General features: G+C 42.0%; 1 protein-coding gene across 2 annotated transcripts in view; it reads left to right on the forward strand.

Moving 5' to 3' along the window:
• The first annotated feature begins 2,496 nt into the window (after positions 1 to 2,496).
• Positions 2,497 to 17,751, forward strand: part of SCIN (scinderin) — a 155,093-nt gene continuing 139,838 nt past the window's right edge. For both annotated transcript variants that reach the window (XM_042473380.1, XM_042473381.1), the window contains exons 1-3: positions 2,497 to 2,775; positions 15,242 to 15,396; positions 17,318 to 17,479. In XM_042473380.1, the coding sequence (XP_042329314.1) occupies positions 2,574 to 2,775; positions 15,242 to 15,396; positions 17,318 to 17,479 (519 nt within the window). In that variant the 5' untranslated portion in view covers positions 2,497 to 2,573. The remainder of the gene's footprint in view (positions 2,776 to 15,241; positions 15,397 to 17,317; positions 17,480 to 17,751) is intronic.

Here is a 17,751-nt window from a genome sequence, read left to right on the forward strand (position 1 = left end):
AATCAAGGATGAAAGTGCAAAGGCAGGTTTACAGTTGAACATTAAGAAAAATTATGACCACAGATGTTTTACATCACTTTAGTCAATGAAGATGTTGTCTTCATCCTCTTCATTGTCTACGATATGTTTCACTCAGTCTCAAAGGTGCTACAAGATCCCTTTGCATACTGATATTTCAGACTAACATGGCTATGTTGATGAAGACTAATATAGTTCAAGAGTTTCCTTTCCTTAGTTCAGTCAGTAATCAGAATGGAGACTGCAGTCAAGAAATCAGAAGAAGGTAGGGAGCTAGACAAGATCCTGAAGTGTAAAGACTTACCACTGAATACTTGAAGGCACACAATAACATCTCAAAGAGTGAGCATGGTATAATGGTTTGAGTATTGGACTAAGATGCTGGAGACCAGGATGTGAATCCTTACTTGGCCATGGAAAACTATTGGGTGACCTTGGCCAAGTGACACACTCTCACCCTCAGAGAAAGGCAAAGGCAAATCTCCTGTGAACAAATCTAGTCAAGAAAGCCCTATGACAGGTTTGCCTGAGATGCCATAAGGTAGAAATTTTTCAAAGGAATACAAGAACAACAAATCCAGTACACTGAAATACAACAAAAATGAAGACTGCAGATCAGATAATATTTTGTGAGCCACCCAGGCAATAATTTGCTTGAAAGGCAGAACTGAAACCTTTAAAGATGGGTCAGTGTTGTTCTCCTGAAGCAGAGATATTTTAATCTGTCCAGTCTAAATGGCATATATCTCTGAGTCGGTACTGCTTTGCTGGTGCATTAATTTATTAACATGTGTGGATAGAGTGTGTATGAGAGAGAGCTGTCCAGTTTTAAAATAGCTTGGAAAGTTGAAAAGAGAGTGTGATCAAAGTCACCCACTGGGTTTTCATGGCTAAGCCAGGATTCGAACCCTGATCCCCAGAGTCCTAGTCCAACACTCAAATCACTGCATAGTAAGTTACTTATCAGACTGCCATGACCATCCTCTGAGGCCGAGAGAGTGTGACTTGCCCAAGGTCACCCAGTGGGTTTTTAGGCTCCAGCAGGGAGTCCAACCAAGAGTGCTTTGCTTCCAGAGAGCCAGGCACACTTTCAATTGATTCCAGATGGATTACAGCAAGGACCTTGCTGACATTGAGAAAACAAGTAAAAACAAACATTGCGGCAACAAGGTTTTTTAAAAGTGAAAATTCCCAGCAAGGCGTGGAAGAGCATTTTCTGAGCCGCCTCTTTCCACACACAAAGCTGGGATTGAGAAGCCAAGTTGGCGGAGCCCTGCTGCCTTGAGGTGGTTTCCTGCAGGGAGGCGACTCAAAAGTCTCCCTTGTTCCCTGACACACAGGCAGCCTTTGAGAAAGAAGGGAATGCATTTCCCTTCCTTCTCTTCCCTCCTCAAGAGTTACAAGTTCAGTCTTCTTCCTTTCTGCCAGTCACCGTAGTGGTTGGTTGGATGACAACTCTGGAGACCAGGGTTCAAATCCCAGCTCTGCCATAAGAACCCACTGGGTGACCTTGGGCAAGTCACACTCTCTCAGCCTCAGAGGAGGGCAAGGGCAAATCTCATCTGAAGAAACCTGCCCAGAACAGGGTCGCCTTAGGATCTCCATAAATTGGAAATGACTTGGAGACACACAAAAACCAGCAACGAACATGAAGTAAAACACAATCATTCAAATCCCAGCTCTGCCATAAGAACCCATTGGGTGACCTTGGGCAAGTCACACTCCCTCAACCCCAGAGGAAGGCAAGGGCAGTCCTCCTCTGAGGAAATCCTGCCAGGAAATTAAAACCCCAGGTTAGGGTCTCCTCCATAAATTGGAAACGATTTGGAGACACACAAAAAACCAGCAACGAACATGGATTAAAACCCAATAAAAAGACCAGGGTTCAAAGCCCAGTTCTGCCATAACAGCTCATTGGGTGACTTTGGGCAAGTCATACTCTCTCAGCCTCAGAGGAAGGCAAAGGCAACTCTCCTGCAAACAAATCTTGCCAAGAAAACCCCATGTGAGGTTTGCCTGAGAGATGCCAAACGTGGGAAAGTGAAGACATACAAGAACAATAAACCCAGCCCCATGAAATACAATAGGTCACACTCTCTCAGCTTCAGGGAAAACCTCCTGCAAACAAATCTTGCTCAGGGGACCCCATGAGAAGTTTGTCTCAGAGTTGCCTGACTTGGAAAACTGAAGACACACGAGGACAACAAACCCAGTCCCAGGCATACAAGTCACACTCTCTCAGCCTCAGGGGAAGGCAAAGGCAGATTTCCCCTCTGAAGAAACCCTGCCAAGAAAACCCCATGAGGGGGTCGCCTTAGGGACTTGAAGGCACACAACAACACAACAGCACACCCCTGGAGTTTGTGGGCGTCCATAACCAAGCCCCCCCCCCAAGACCCGCCTTTTTGGGTCCTGAGGCGAAGAAGGCAGCCCATAAAAGAGGGCGGAGGGAGGCAGGCGGGGAGCTGGCCTCCTTCCTCGGCTGGAGAGCCTCTTTGCGGAGAGCTGGAGGAGCAGGGCTTTGTCTGCGGAGGACTTTCTTCTCTTCCCCAGCCATGGCTCCGCCAGAACTGTACCACAAAGAGTTCCCCAACGCCGGACAGAAACCGGGGCTCCAGATCTGGAGGATCGAGAGCCTGGACTTGGTGCCAGTCCCGGAGCCTCTGCATGGCAACTTCTACGTGGGCGATGCCTACCTGGTGCTCCACACCGTCAAGAGGAACAACGCCACCTTCTACAACCTCCACTACTGGCTGGGTAGGTAGTACTGGGAACACTTGCCCATAGAGAAGCATTGGGGAATCCTTGCTCCATAGGACATCATTGGGGAATCCTTGCCCACAGGGAAGCATTGGGGAATACTTGCCCATAGAGAATCATTGGGGAATCCTTGCCCATAGCGAAGCATTGGGGAATACTTGTCCATAGGGTATCATTGGAGGAATACTTGCCTCTAAGGAAACATTGGGGGAATCCTTGCCCATAGGGAAGCATTGGGGAATCCTTGCCCATTAGGAAATATAGGGAAATACAGTACTTGCCCATAGGGAATCATTGGGGAATGGGCAAGTATTCTCCAGTGATTCTCTATGGGCAAGTATGGTTTCCTTATGGGCAAGTACTATTTCCCTATGGACAAGTACTGCCCTGTGCTTTAGTACGTGCCGTAATCCCCATGTTTCTCTATCGGCAAGTAATTTCCATGTTTTCCTAAAGGGCAAGTATTCTCTAATGATTCTCTATGGGCAAGTCCTGTCCTTTGTTTTAGTTATTGTACTTTGTTGGACTGTATGTAAGTGCCTTCCAGTTGCCTGTCAACTTATTGGCTACCACATCATGTAGAGTTAGCTTAGGTGAGGGTGACGCAGGACTTTATCAGATGGGAACAATTGGAAGTATAAATGGGGATTATCCCATGAAAATTGTGCGTTTGCAATTAAGATTTTCACACAGTGTCACAATCAAACGGCCATTATCCTGGGAATACCTCATTGAAACTGCACAATTGCGATAAAGGTTTTCACACGATGTCAGACTGAAAATTGATTAAAGTGCCATTAACCTGTGAATAATCAGGCAATAAACAGCAACAAATCATTTACGGGAAAATCCTGTGAATGCTTTGTTGCTGTTTATTGCCTGGTTTTTCCTGGGATAATGACTGCTGTGTGTGAAAATCTTAATTGCAGTTTAATAGTACTTGCACATTTTTCACAGGACAAACCCTGTTTAAACTTCAATTTTCTATTGTGTGATAAGGTCCTCAGAGGTGGTTTTGTAGGTTCCTTTCTTTGAAATCTAGCCTACTGTACCCGGTATCTCTCGGAAGTCTCCCATTCAAGTACTGACCAAGGGTGACACTGCTTAGCTTCCAAAATCAGTTGGGGTCTGCTGTCTTTAGGGTATTTAGGCCCTTCAGTTTATCGAATATGGTCCTCAACCTAATCCTCATGGAGATGGGATGATATGCATCACTTTGGAACATGGAGTTCACATGAATGAATGTACGTCCACATAAATTAATAAATCAAGCAAGAAAGAAAGCAAAACACCCCAAACCCACTAAATTGGAAACTGAAAGGGGAAAAAAGTTTTCATCTTTTTATGTAAGGCTTTTCCCTTACATCCTCACTTTCTGTGTGAAAAGTGCTCCTTTCATTGAGGCTTTGCTTCTTTACCACTACTTTTTCCACTCAACTTTTTCTTCTTTATAATCTCAGTACCTCTTTCTCCTCCTCACACAGTTCTCCTTCTTCTTAGAATAATTAATTTTATTTCCTAGTCTGCTCCGTCCTCTCCACAAGTTGCCTCTCCCTCATCTCCAAAGTGGGATGCAACATAGACTAAAACTCATAAAACCATTTCAATGCATTAAGTTAAAACATAAACATAGGGCACATTAAAATCATCCAGCATAACATTTAAATAGTCTCCCTTCCCTGTTTAATCCACCTGTACTCTTTCCCCATCTTGGGGGCTTCTTTTTCCTTCCCTGAAATCTGCCATCTGCCATGGCCACTGGTTCAGGGATTGTGAGAATTGTAGTCCCAAGGGGTAATTCTTCATAGCTCTGGCGCTGTGGTACTTTCATAGCTGATGGTGGTAGCCATTTCCCAGTCTGCTGAATCTAGTGGAGCTGACCACCAGGTAAATATGAATAGGACTGCTATCTATTATGTTTGTCTTTTCCAGGTGCCAGGTGCTTGTTTTGGCATTCCTATGATTTTCTCCATCTGTGTTTTTGAATAATCTCAACTAAGTGCTGCCTTCAGTCCTCCATACAACCCTCCACCAATTGTTTTTTTTTTTTGGGGGGGGGGGAAGCTTTTCTTTGAATACTACCACCAGTATCCTGTAATACTGACTAAGGATTATCTGCTTCTCCTTCATTATCACCACAAAGATGTGTGTGTGTGTGTGTGTGTGTGTAAGATTAACACAGATGGAGCAGAAACAACAATGCCAAACAGGGAAGCAGAATGCCTTCAGCAGGAAACCAGAATAGGTTTCTGTCCTATGTGTGCTCACCTGAAGATAAATCCCATTGGACTCAGTGGTACTGAAGTGACATGGAAAGGGACTTTAAGATCAGCCCTGAAAGGACCATAAGACCATAGTTTGGGAAAGTTGTCTTTTTTGTCTCCAACTTTCAGAATTCCCTAGTGCCCAAGGTGGCTGGGGGCATCTGAGAGCTGTAGTCTAAAAAGTATGCTTACTGGGATGTGTCTACCACTGCCAGAACTGCATGGAGTTGGACTGTACATGATTGGGACTTAGGAAACTTTTTGGATTGCAACACCCATATTACCCTAGCTAGTAACTATGCTGTCTGGAGAGTGGGTGGGTCTGGAAGGTGTACTTCAAATAAGGGCAGGTTGATACCTATGGCAAATGGTGTGTTGTTCTCTGTGAATAACTTTCTCTAAATCTTGAAATACAATGTGCCTTAGGAAGGAATGACAAATCCATAGAACAGGCTTTTTTGTCCTCTCATTTACAGCTGAGTGAGATGCATACAGCTTTGGAAAACAGCACTTGTTCACAGTGGGAAGGAGCGGGGAATTTTTCCAGGGATGGAAGAGAAAGATTTCTCAAAAAGAAGTGGTAGGACAGAGTACTTGATCCTAAAAGCTGGCTTTGGTCAATGTTCCTTTTTAAGGTGCAGCCAGATTTATTTTGCTGCACTTGTTTGTTGCACTTTCTGAACTAGCTGTCTAAAGGTTTTGGTAGTATGGTATCATCCAGTGGGTGCAATTACATTTGTGCAGTAATTCTCTCCTTTTAGTTCACATCACAGGCTTTAAAGACACAGTAATAACAGCAGGGAGGGATATTTGTGTTTTCATTTAGCTTGGTGGGGACATGCATGGTTTTGGAAATCAGATGGGTTATTTCCAGAGGTTGCAGATTATATAAGAACTCAATACTTCATTTGTTTTGTAAACAGAAACAATATTGCATGGAGTACAGAAAGGAATATTGTGAGATCTCTTTATCTATCTTCCAGCTCCCATAATCTCCAGTCAGATTGCCCCATGAGGTTGTGAGATGTGGGGAGGTGTGGGCCATTGTAATACAATACATCTGAAGACCACCAGGCTGGACTATGCTGATCTAGATTGTGCACTCCTTGGGGCAGAGATCTACCCTCATGTACTATGTAAAGAACTAAATGCAGTGATGACGCTGCCTAACTGATAATATAAACGAGTATGCAAAGGGTTCTTGCAGCACTTTTGAGACTAACTGAAAGACAGTAGACTTCATCCTACTTCCTCAGATGCATCTCCAAATGCATGGTACAACTCCTTCCACACAGTCTCAAAGGTGCTGCAAGATCTCTGTACCTACTGATTTTCTAGACTAACATGGCTATGTCTTTGATAACAGAAAAGTAACAAGAGATTTATTGTGGTGTTGTACCGTATTATATGGTATTATATTGATTATATTTGGTACTCTTAGGTGACAAGTTCCAGAAAGATAGGTCCAGATGACAAGAAATGCAAAATATAATGGGAAAAGGGGAGTGGGAGTGGACTTATTTCAACAGCAGTTCATACTGAAATAAACTGGTTTGAGCATTGGACTACGACTAAGAAGACCAGGATTTGAATCCCTGTTCAGCCATGAAAATCCACTGAGTGACCTTGGGCAAATCACACACACTCAGCTTCGTTAGGCAATGGCAAACCTTTGAATAAATCTTGCCAACAAACCCCTGTGATAGGTTCTCTTTAGGGCCACTATAAGTTAGAAGTGACTTGAAGAAATGCATCCACCACAACAATCAACAGAAAGGCATTTTTAAAGTAAGCACTGTGTATCCAAATGGACATCCATTTCTAGATTTTGGCCACTTAGTGGAGCCGGATGCAATTTAATTAATAAACCAGAACACTGATTCAGATTGGAAGCTACTTTACATGCAAACGCTAGGATATAATATATGTAAGTGTATTTGAAACTGTATTACTGTACTCTCTTTACTGAAAAACAAAACCAAATAGCTTTTACCTTAATCCCAAAGTCCGGATGATACATAGCAGAAAAGCTGCCATTCATGAAAGAGTAAATAGACATCCAGGAACAATTTCTTTAAACGTGCCTTGCTCAAAGGTCACACTGGATTCCTTCATCACACCTCCCGCCTCACCCTGCTTTATCATTTTATGCTGAAATAGACTAACATAGCTATCTCTTTGAAAATACAGTAAATGCAAAGAAAAAAGAATCTTATGTCTTAGTAATGCAGCTCACCTTCCAAAGCAACATATGATTTTGATTTTCTGTTCTCTGTAAATGAGGGAGGCCCATCCCTTTCTAGATCTAGCAGGTACCATTCATCTGTTTTGCTGAGCTGGTTACATAGGAGTGTCAGAAGCTGATTCATAATATCTTGGGGGTTATTCACTGGACTGATGGTGGCTCTCTAGGTTTCAGGCAGAACTTTTTCTCAGCTTTCCTGGAGATCCTTGGTATTAGTTAGCAGTCTCTCATCCAGGTGCTAGCCATCTCCGATCCTGCTTAGCTTCTGAACTCAGGCAAGATCAGGTGTGTTCAGAATGGTGTGGTGCACCATCCTTTCTTTCCTTTGGCTATTTCTGACTATTTACAGAGTAAGCAAACTCAGCCTGCACATATTTAGCTTTACAGTTTTCCTTTGAGGACAGATGTCAGGGCTCCTATTCAGCCTGAATACTACTAGCTGTCTCTCTCACACACTTTTTAAAGAACAGGATTTTTTTTTAAAAAATTATTAATTTATATTTTATCCCTAGGATTTTTTTGGAGGCATACACAGTTTCCCCCCTCCCTTATTTTCCCCCAAACCTTGTGAAGTAGATGTCGTTAGGAGAGAGTGGATGGCTCAGGTTGTTGTTTTTGTGTGCCTTCAAGTTATTTCTGATTTATGGTGACCTAAGGCGAGACCGATTATGGGGTTTTCTTGGCCAGATTTGTTTAGAGGGGGTTGCTATTGCCATCCCCTGAGGCGGAGAGAGTGTGCTTTGCCAAAGGTCACTCAGTGGGTTTCTTTGGCCCAGTGGGGTTAGGAAGAACTTTCTGACAGTAGAATATGCTGCCTCAGGGATTGGTGGAGTCGCCTTCTTTTGATGTTTTTAAACAGATGGTCATGTTGGGAGTGCTTTGACTATGCCTGCATGGCAGGGGGTTGAGGTGGATGGCCTTGTGGTCTCTTCCAACTCTATGATCCTATGAATCCTGTCTTCCAGAGTCATAGTCCAACAATGGTGTAGACAACTATACCACATGGAGCCACTGGCTCAAGTTTAAGATATTGAACAAGAGCAAAGAGACTGAGGTTCCAGTTCCAACTCCGCTATTAAATTCACTGGCTCAAGTTGCCCAGTGTATTTCATGGCTGAGTTGAGAACTGAAATCTGAATCTTTGTGCTCTTAGTTCAATATCCTAACCACTATGTGGTGAAACTGGCGCAGTACAGACCGTCCCAAAATGGTGGCCTGCACTCGCCCATTTTACCTCTGGCATCCTTCTGCAGTAAAAAGAACCCGATTGTTCTGGGTTTTTTTTTGCGCCTGCCAAGTTATGTCTCGAGTGCCAAGATGCACGTCACTTACGCCAAGGTGGCGGCCCTCATGTAGATGGGAGGCCGCCATTAGACTGCTGTCCACACGTTGTAGGGTTCTGGACCGTGCAGTTGATTTAGGTGCAGTGCTTACATAACAATGGTGGCGCCCATGTATACAGGGCGACACCATTATTACACCCTCATCACGTGCTAAGGTTGCGGGGCGTGTGGGCGCTCCACCTTGAGGCAACCCTACCACGTGACGAGGGCAACACTGAGGGCCCATTTGTACCAGGCCAACAACAACAAAACAGTGGTGCAATTTGATGCCCTGCCATGTGGTCAGGCCATGTGTATTCAGACTGCCTTGGAAGCAGCTGGAGTGGACAGCGGGGTTTCAACCTGCTTTGGGGGAAAAGCAGGCTCCAGCAGCTTTTCCCTGCCTGTCTGTTCTACCTCTAAGCTACACTGGCGCTTACCAAATTAATCCAAACTATGGCCCGTTCTAGACGGGCCTTTAATACGCCCCCGTCACATGCTAGGGGTTGGCCGAGGACCTAGTGTCCATACTGGCCTCACCCCTAGCACGTGATGGGGGCGTAAAAATGGTGGCACCCTATACACATGGGTGCCACCATTTTTATGTGCTGAACGCTTAGCGTCCCCCTGTGCTTGTGACATCACGAGCACGACGCAAAAAGAAGCCGCTTTTTGCAGCTTCTTTTTCTGCCGCCGGGAAGCCTCCCCATTTGGAGGCTGAGGCTTCCCGGCAGTGGAAATGGAGGTGGTGCCAAAATTACACTATGTTTCTGACAGTGCTGCCAGTACATGGTAATACATAAATAAAAAAAAGTTTGATAGGTTTTGTAGGACATTGGACTTCAGCTGATAGCTCAAGATCCCCAAGTGAATCATGCCCTAATTAAAGGCAGAGGGTCAGCCTGGTGACACCATTTGTCTTTTTTTACAAATGTTTCTTTGAGTGGGTGTGGTTCCTGTGGCAAATAGTATGCCAGTTCCACCTCTCCTGTGCCTGCTACACAGCTGCATTTTCAGGGTTAAAGTTCATGTTATGTTAATTATCCAGTGTGCAGTTTAAGATTGCATCTATTTTTACACTCAGATAAGCTTGTGTAGCCCCAGTCTGGATTAGAAGCACTTTGTGCACTTGAGGAAGGTTTGAGCCCTTTTTAAATACACATTTTTATTAACGCTTTCCAATGAATTAAAAAAGAAGAAAATATACAAACAAAATTGATAAAAGACAGAAAAAGAGGAAGTAGAAGAAAACAGAAATATGGACTAAATCTGCATTGCAGAAATAATGCATTTTGACACAGCTCTAACTGCCATGTCTCAATGATATGCTAAAAGCAGGTTCTTTTTGGCATGCGCAGGCGCTGCCATCAGTGTGCCATTAGCACACTGTGGCACATCCATGATGCAAGTGTGGCACTGTGACGTGTAGACGCTGCACCATGTTTGCGTCATCATGGCAGGGCCTGTGTGCACGGCTGGCCGCCATGATGGCGCTGCCACCGCACGCTAGGGTTCGGGAGTGTGCAGATGCTGTGCGCCCCCGAACCCTAGTATCGGCCTGATGATGGCACTTCCTGTCCGTCTGTCTCGTGCCATAATTGTCTTTTGCTTATTAATCTTCAAAGTTTTTTTAGTATCTCCAGCAATATATCAGTATTTTCTAAATGATTTCCCCAAAAAATCACTAAGGGGTCATTCAGATGTCATTTTTTAAAACTGGAATGATGCAAATAACCTCACTCACACATTTCAGGTTTGTTATTCAAACTATGGAACTGCAATCTTTCCACAAACTGCATCTCTCCGCATCTCTCCCAGTTTGGTTGCTCACATGTGCGCTCACCCTTTCCTTGTCCCCACATCCACTGACATCCCTCAACTGGGCAGAGGATCCTCTTCTTGCCACTTGAGGGGGTCAGCATCCTTTTTTCTTTCCCCCTTTTTCCTCTCTCTTTCCATATTTTCTCTCTTACTGGTGTCAGTGGCGGCTGTTCTGCTGGAGAAATGCACCACTTTCTCAATCACAGGGCTATCAACGATGTGAATGAATTTGAACATATCTGATACATGTTCAAGGCAGTTATTCACACTGCCAATGATGCACATTTTTTAAAAAACCTGGGAAACTCCCTGAAATCAATTATCCTGGGGAGTGTTTATTGTTTTGACAAAAAAACTTAAGCGGATGCATTCAGGATGCATCTGAACAACAGAGATTCAACCTAGATTCATTCTGAATTATTTTCATTATGTGAATAACCCCTAAATCATCTGCAAATGCTCTTAATATAAATGCTTCTTTTAACATTTTTAAACCTTTGATTCTCTCCACTGTATTATAGCTCAATTAAAAGAAAGGAATACTCAGAGGTGTTTTGCCATTACCTTCCTCTGAAATCTAGTTTACAACACTGGGCATTTCTTGGCGGTCCTCCATCCAAGTACTAACCAACCCTGACACTGTTTAGCTTCCAAGATCAGATTGGATCTCTTGCCTTCAGAGTATTTCCTGAGTGTAAAAATGAAAATGATCCTAAACTGCTAATTAAATAGTTAATGTAGTGTACAGTTTAGTCCTGAGTGGGAGCCTATGTTTGACCATTCCTCAGTTTTTAGTTGGCATCCAACAATGGCAATGCTTCTGTTTAATTCAGATTTTAATACCTTTTTTTATTGCTAGGGGCAGGGTGGAGAATGAGATCCCGCCCTTCTAGATCATCTCCTTCTGCAGGCGTCTCAGTGCCAGGTGTACATGCTAATTAATAATGCACACATTAAATTTGGTATGTTCCTGTTTGAGCATATAGTTCTAGAGGCTACTGGCAAATCTGAATAGATAGCATTTTCACTAATGTGTTTTGCCACCCTCAGTACTGGACTTAGTTGTAAAACTAGCTCTTATGTTTGCTGTCAGAAGCATAGAAGCTGAATATTCAGAGCTGTGTAAAATCTCTGTTTGTTTTTTGTTTGTACTTCCCCACATAGAAAGGAATGGCAGGAAAAGTGCCTGGGTAAAATCTCCAGTTTTCTGTTCCTAGATGTGTTTGCACAGAGTTCTTTGCAAGGAAGAATTTATTTATTTATTTTTAGTCCTTTTTATTATAAAATTGTCATAGCTCTTCTTTTCAACATCTGCTCATAGTACAAATCACTGGCACTGAAGATAACTACTTTGCATGTGGCTGAAAATAATAACTAGTGCTGTGATTAAAGATTATAATGGAACTGTGTATTACTGACACTTTTTAACTGCAGACACAACATGAAGATTGTTTTAAATATGGATGGATAATTCTGGATTTATGCAGGGATGTAGACATCAGAAGGACTTTTATCCTCACTTGAGTAGGACCTCCCAAGTTGATAGAGTTCAACTTCAGCTTTTAGGACAAATATATACCGGTATGTGTGTGTGTGTGTGTGTGTGTGTGTGTGCATGCATGGCCATTTCATTTATAGAAGTACAGTAGTTTAGATTAACCCCATGTTTTGGAAAACAAGTAATGAATTCATCTTGTGAATGGATAAAGGGCATATTATGGTTCATTGCAGCTTGTCTGCTTTGCTTTCATCATTTCACCCCTGTCTTTGTAGTGCAGCATACTCTTCAAATAGTTTGCTATCCATAACAATATTTTGTCAGTTCAGATATTGTAACAAGAAAAGAAAGACCTGACTTACAGGACTGACAACAAACTGAGTCAGGAAATAAATAAAATGTGTGTGTGTGTGTGTGTGTAAATAGAAAAAGATAGGTTTGCAACAATTCCATGTGAAAATACAGTGATTTACAATAAATACATGATTCATACAGTTTTCTAATAACACTAAAGGCATAATAGTATACATGTGGATATTAGTTTGGCATAAATCTTTGCATTGGTAGAAGACTGATGTGGTGTCAATCAATCAATCAGTCTTTACAGTCAATAGACTCAGTGAGGCACGCTATAATGTAAGTCCATATAAAATAGAAAGATTACCTATCAAATAGAACCTGCTTTTAGCATATCATTGGCGTTTATCAGACGAGCTCTTAAAGAGGTACTATTCCAGTGTGACTCCTCTAGCTGCCTCCTGTTGCATGCTGGGATTGGCAGTTTTAAGGAGGGGTATTTAGAATTCTCAGGCAGAGAAGTGTAAACTTACAGCGCTTTATAAATAAAGGTTAATAATAATAATAATAATTTGTCTTGCAACATTTTGATATGAAACATTTCAGAATGGCCTGGCTTACAGCTCAATAAGGGGGCAATCAGATGGTTACAGCTCTGATTATAAAAGACTCATGAGAACAAAATGTGTGATAGTGTTTCAACTATCAAGCTATCAGGCTAAACCAGAGTCTGTACAAATCATGGTTTACAAACCCACTTGAAACCATGATTTCTGATTCTGTTTTGCTGGACTTTGCAAACCATGATCTGTCAGTTCAGACATTATTATGCATGTTGATTATAATGAGTGGCTCCCACTTGCGATAGGACTAGCTAAGAAAGTAACATTTGTTTAGTTTGTGGTTTCTTTAGTTTGATGCTTTCAGAAAGTAGCACATTCTTAAGAACTACCTCCAGAAAATTTGTTCTCTAAAAGTGCAAACCATGCTCCAGGGACACAATTTGTCCTGCATGTCCATTTTTAGACCCTATCCTGGTTTATACCAATGATGATGTTTTCTTAAAAACTAGATTTATATGAATTTATACCATTTTTAAGAGCAAAATGTATTTGAGAAAAGTGGGCCATGGGATGGTTTTTCTCCTGAATAGCAAACGTGTCTCCTCAAATGACAACCCCTGGAATTTGGCCAACCTGTATTTGTTTACCTGCCTCCAATATAAGCAAGAGTAATCTCCACAATGCTGATGATATAGAAGAAGCTTCCCATGGAATCCGGCATTTCCATGTCTTGTGAAGCTAATATCTTAATTAGGCACCCAGATTTATGGTTTGCCATAATGTTTGAACTGAACCATATGCTGTCTCTATGGGGCTCAACAGACCATCCTGTAAGGGTGGGCTGGAGCCGCCTGTTTTTACTCTTGACTGAGGCTGCATCAAGCAAATGGTGCAGCTTCTGTCAGGACTAAAAAGAACCCACTGAAAGCAGGTTCTTTTTAGTCTCCATGGCGGGCGCCATGAGTGTGCCATTGGAGCACTGTCACATGTTGATGATGCAAGTATTGTGCTGCGATGTGCAGATGCTGCTCTGTGCTTGCATCATCATGGTGGCCCCATGTGGACGGGAGACCACTATGATGGTGTCGCTGCCATGCACTAGGGCTCATTGCTCTGCAATCCCAAGCCCTAAAATCGGCCCCAGTCTGTCGCTTTTCGGCAGTCTGTTCCGGGCCTACTGTATATTATTTTTGCTCATGCCACAAAGTATTCCACTCATTAATACATTTTAATGTGATTCACAGGGAAAGAGTAACTATAGATGACTTACTTGCCTGTTGTCTATATGACTGTTCACACAATTACCTTGATGCTGTTAGTTGTGGTGTTTCAGTATGATAGATGGTGCACATGTTCTTGAAGGAGCTTGTTCTCATGGCCATCCAGGACATTTGAGTTATTGTTATTGTTAGAAAACTGGCAAATAATTCAGAATATGTTCCATCAAAATTAGTTTTCTATTTTGTCACATTCCTGGATTTTTTTTAGAAAGTCCCAGGTTCAGCACCTGACACCTCCAGGTAGAGCTAGGAAACAGTTGGAAGTCTTTGCTGACCCACTGCTGTAAATCACTTAGAGATATACCAGTAGATCTCACGCTATTTCTGTCATGTAGCCCAACTTCGTGCTCAATGTATAAAACTGAACTAGAAAAAATCCAACAGAGAACTGTGCAACCTATGCTAGATTACCTACAATGACTTGGGGTGCATCTGCACTCTAGAAATGATGCAGTTTGACACCACTTTAAATGCCATGGCTCCATCCTACAGAATCCTGGGATTTGTAGTTTTGTGAAGCACCAGCAGTCTTAGGCAGAGAAGGCTAAAAACCTTGTAGAACTACAAATCTCAGGATTTCCTAGGATGGAGCTATAACACTTAGAGTGGTTTCAAATAGTTATTTCTACAGTGTAGATGCATCCTGAGAGTCTCCCAGGAATTGGTTCTAAAGTCCAGCTTCTCTTACAATCAAGAAGTTTCCCCTAACATTCAACCAAGATTCGCTATCCTGTAAATAGCCCTAAATTAGGGGTAGGAACATGTAGACTGCATGCAACCCACAGGCCCACTGTGAATTGCTCCACTGAGTTGCTAATTTTAATGGGGTTTGCAGCCAGAATTCAGTGCATAGTGGGTTATAAGGTGTGTGTGGATTGGTCTCTGGCACTATTAAAGTTGTCCATCCTTGCACTGATCTGAGTTACCCCAGAAGAACATTTTGTCCACTTTTGTGTGGCAGCCCTTCACATATTTGAACAGTGTTTCTCTCACATTCCCATATCTTCTCCCTCACCAAATTTCATTTTGCATAATTCATTAGAGGGAAGCTGTGGTGTCAAATTTGACATATTTGTATAGTACATACAATTTGAATTTCAATCTCTCTCTCTCTCTCTTTCTCTCTGTCTCCTAATTTGCTCCTTTAAATGGAATTGTTCCGTTTTATTTTAGGAAAAGAGTGCTCTCAGGATGAAAGTACTGCCGCAGCAATCTTTACAGTGCAGATGGATGATTATCTTGGAGGAAAACCTGTGCAACATCGGGAAATCCAAGGATATGAGTCAACACAATTTGTTGGATATTTCAAAGGTGGCATTAAATATAAGGTATTGAATAGTGTGGTTATGCAGTGTGAGTACTGTATATGATTCTAGATAAACTGATGACATTAAAAACTGCTAAAAAGGCGAAAGTAAGGGAGAACTCAGATTTAACATTAAAATTGAAGAAGTGGGATTTCAGCTCTCCTCCTCTATATGTTTGGTGGCCTTGCAGTTTATGTAACAAATGTACATACTCTTGTACCCCTTCACTTAACGCAAAGAGACACAGATTCAATGTCAGGGTTTGGACAATCTTATCGTGGTGTAATAAGATGCAATATGAAGAGCAATTTGGCCACATATTGGCTCTTGTGAATTGCAAATAATTCAGAATATGTTCCATCAAAATTAGTTTTCTATTTTGTCACATTCCTGGATTTTTTTTAGAAAGTCCCAGGTTCAGCACCTGACATCTCCAGGTAGAGCTAGGAAACAGTCCTGCTGGAAACTCTGACAGGTTAGATGGCCCAGTGGTCTTATCAGTATAAGTCTGCTTTCTCTGTTGCTAGTGTGAAGATTGTGTATGCTGCAAAGGGGTTTGTTCACAACTTGGCTTTTTAAAAAATTAAGACATGATTGTTGAAATGTAGCTATTGGATCTATTGTTACATTTCTTTTTTTCCATCTGAAGATTGGCATATTTGGAATTGCCTATTCTTTGTAATACTTCCAAATGAATACATAATGTTTTATTACACACTGGAAATGTCACAGCGGCACTCTTGAGTCTGTTGCCCCTTACATAAACATACTCTGAACTTGAGGAGGAGGGCTTGCAAATGTCCTTATGAAACCAGTGTTTTCTAGAGTTGCCTTTTTAGAGTTTCTTTACCGTTTGATATTAGAGATGATTTTTTTTCTGGATTAAATGGGGTGAGGGTACTACCCAATCACTGTTGCTGCTCTACCAACTTATTGGTGTGACTTGGGCCTTCTTTTGAAATATGCTATAAAAAAAATTCTGTTCTGATATCTCCTGTTGATTCTTCATATTCCATCAACATATATATTCCACTTCATTAAATCCTGTTGAATAGATGGCAATAAGGCATAGGAGATTATTGCACATGATTTATCTCATCTTTCCCCTGTGTTTAACTGTCAATGATGGATCTTATTGCATTCTCCCTTGGCCGGGCACAGGCAGCCCATATACAGCCAGTTTGTAACCCATGCTTGTCCCCTGGCTTTTCAGGGATTGGATTTTCCCATTCTTGAAAAGCTGCAGGATAAGGACAGTTGCATATGGGCTGCATATGGGCTGCAGATACCTGGCCATGGGAGAATGCAGTAAGATCCATCATTGACAGTTATATGCGTGTCTATCCTGTCAGGGAAAAGATTGAATAAATTGTGTGCAATAATCTTCACAGACATGCAGAAATCTGAAGTTGCTGTCATTATATTGCATAGGTTTGACACCTTTATTCAAAGTCAATATGATCCACTGATATTTGACTACAGCTTCCCATAGATATTTCATGCAATGCACATCATCTCTAGCAGTAATAGACAGGGATTATGGGAGTTGTAGCCACCTTGAATCCCATTTTGGGAGAAAGGCGGAATATAAATCCATTAAATAAACAAACAAACAGATAAATAATATCTAGAGGGGATTGGATTACCTATTCCTGTTATAGATAGTGAAAAATCTTAACCTACTGGCAGGAGGTGGGAAAGCCCATCATATGAACTACACTGAGAGTACAAAAAATAAAAGCCAGTAAGCCACCCACCAAAAACTACAGCCTACCTTTTGTATTCATTGAAGTTCAAACTATGGTGTTGTTTCTAAAATCTGTGGTTAGCCCAGACATGGTTTGCTGCAATATCTGAATTTCTACTATCTGTAACTAAGCTCTAAGCTTGTATATGATTGACCAAGGAAACAAGCTAACATTAATTGTTTTACTTCACATAGGCAGGCGGTGTTGCATCAGGTTTTAAGCATGTCGTCACAAATGACCTAAGTGCACGGAGACTTCTGCACATCAAAGGCCGGAGAGTGGTTCGAGCCACTGAGGTTCCTCTTAGCTGGGAGAGCTTCAACAAAGGAGACTGCTTCATTGTAGATCTTGGAACGGTAAGTTTGTACAGAGCAAAGTTTTCCAAACAAAGTAACTACTCCAAATACTTACTGAACATCATATGAGTATTACGTCTGAGTTCCTCTTCTATATTACGAATCTTCCTCTGCAATAATAGATAATGTTATGGACCATAAACATTTGTGGTTCTCTGCTGACCACTTCCCTTTAAGCATTTAAGCAAATGATTGAACAAAAAGAAATGCACTGGAAATTCTGTTAATTAGAACTCTCACATGTCTAAGATGGTTGCAACAGCAACTAGTTT

This window comes from Sceloporus undulatus, chromosome 6, assembly GCF_019175285.1.
Source record: "Sceloporus undulatus isolate JIND9_A2432 ecotype Alabama chromosome 6, SceUnd_v1.1, whole genome shotgun sequence".
NCBI classification, from domain to species: Eukaryota; Metazoa; Chordata; class Lepidosauria; order Squamata; family Phrynosomatidae; genus Sceloporus; species Sceloporus undulatus.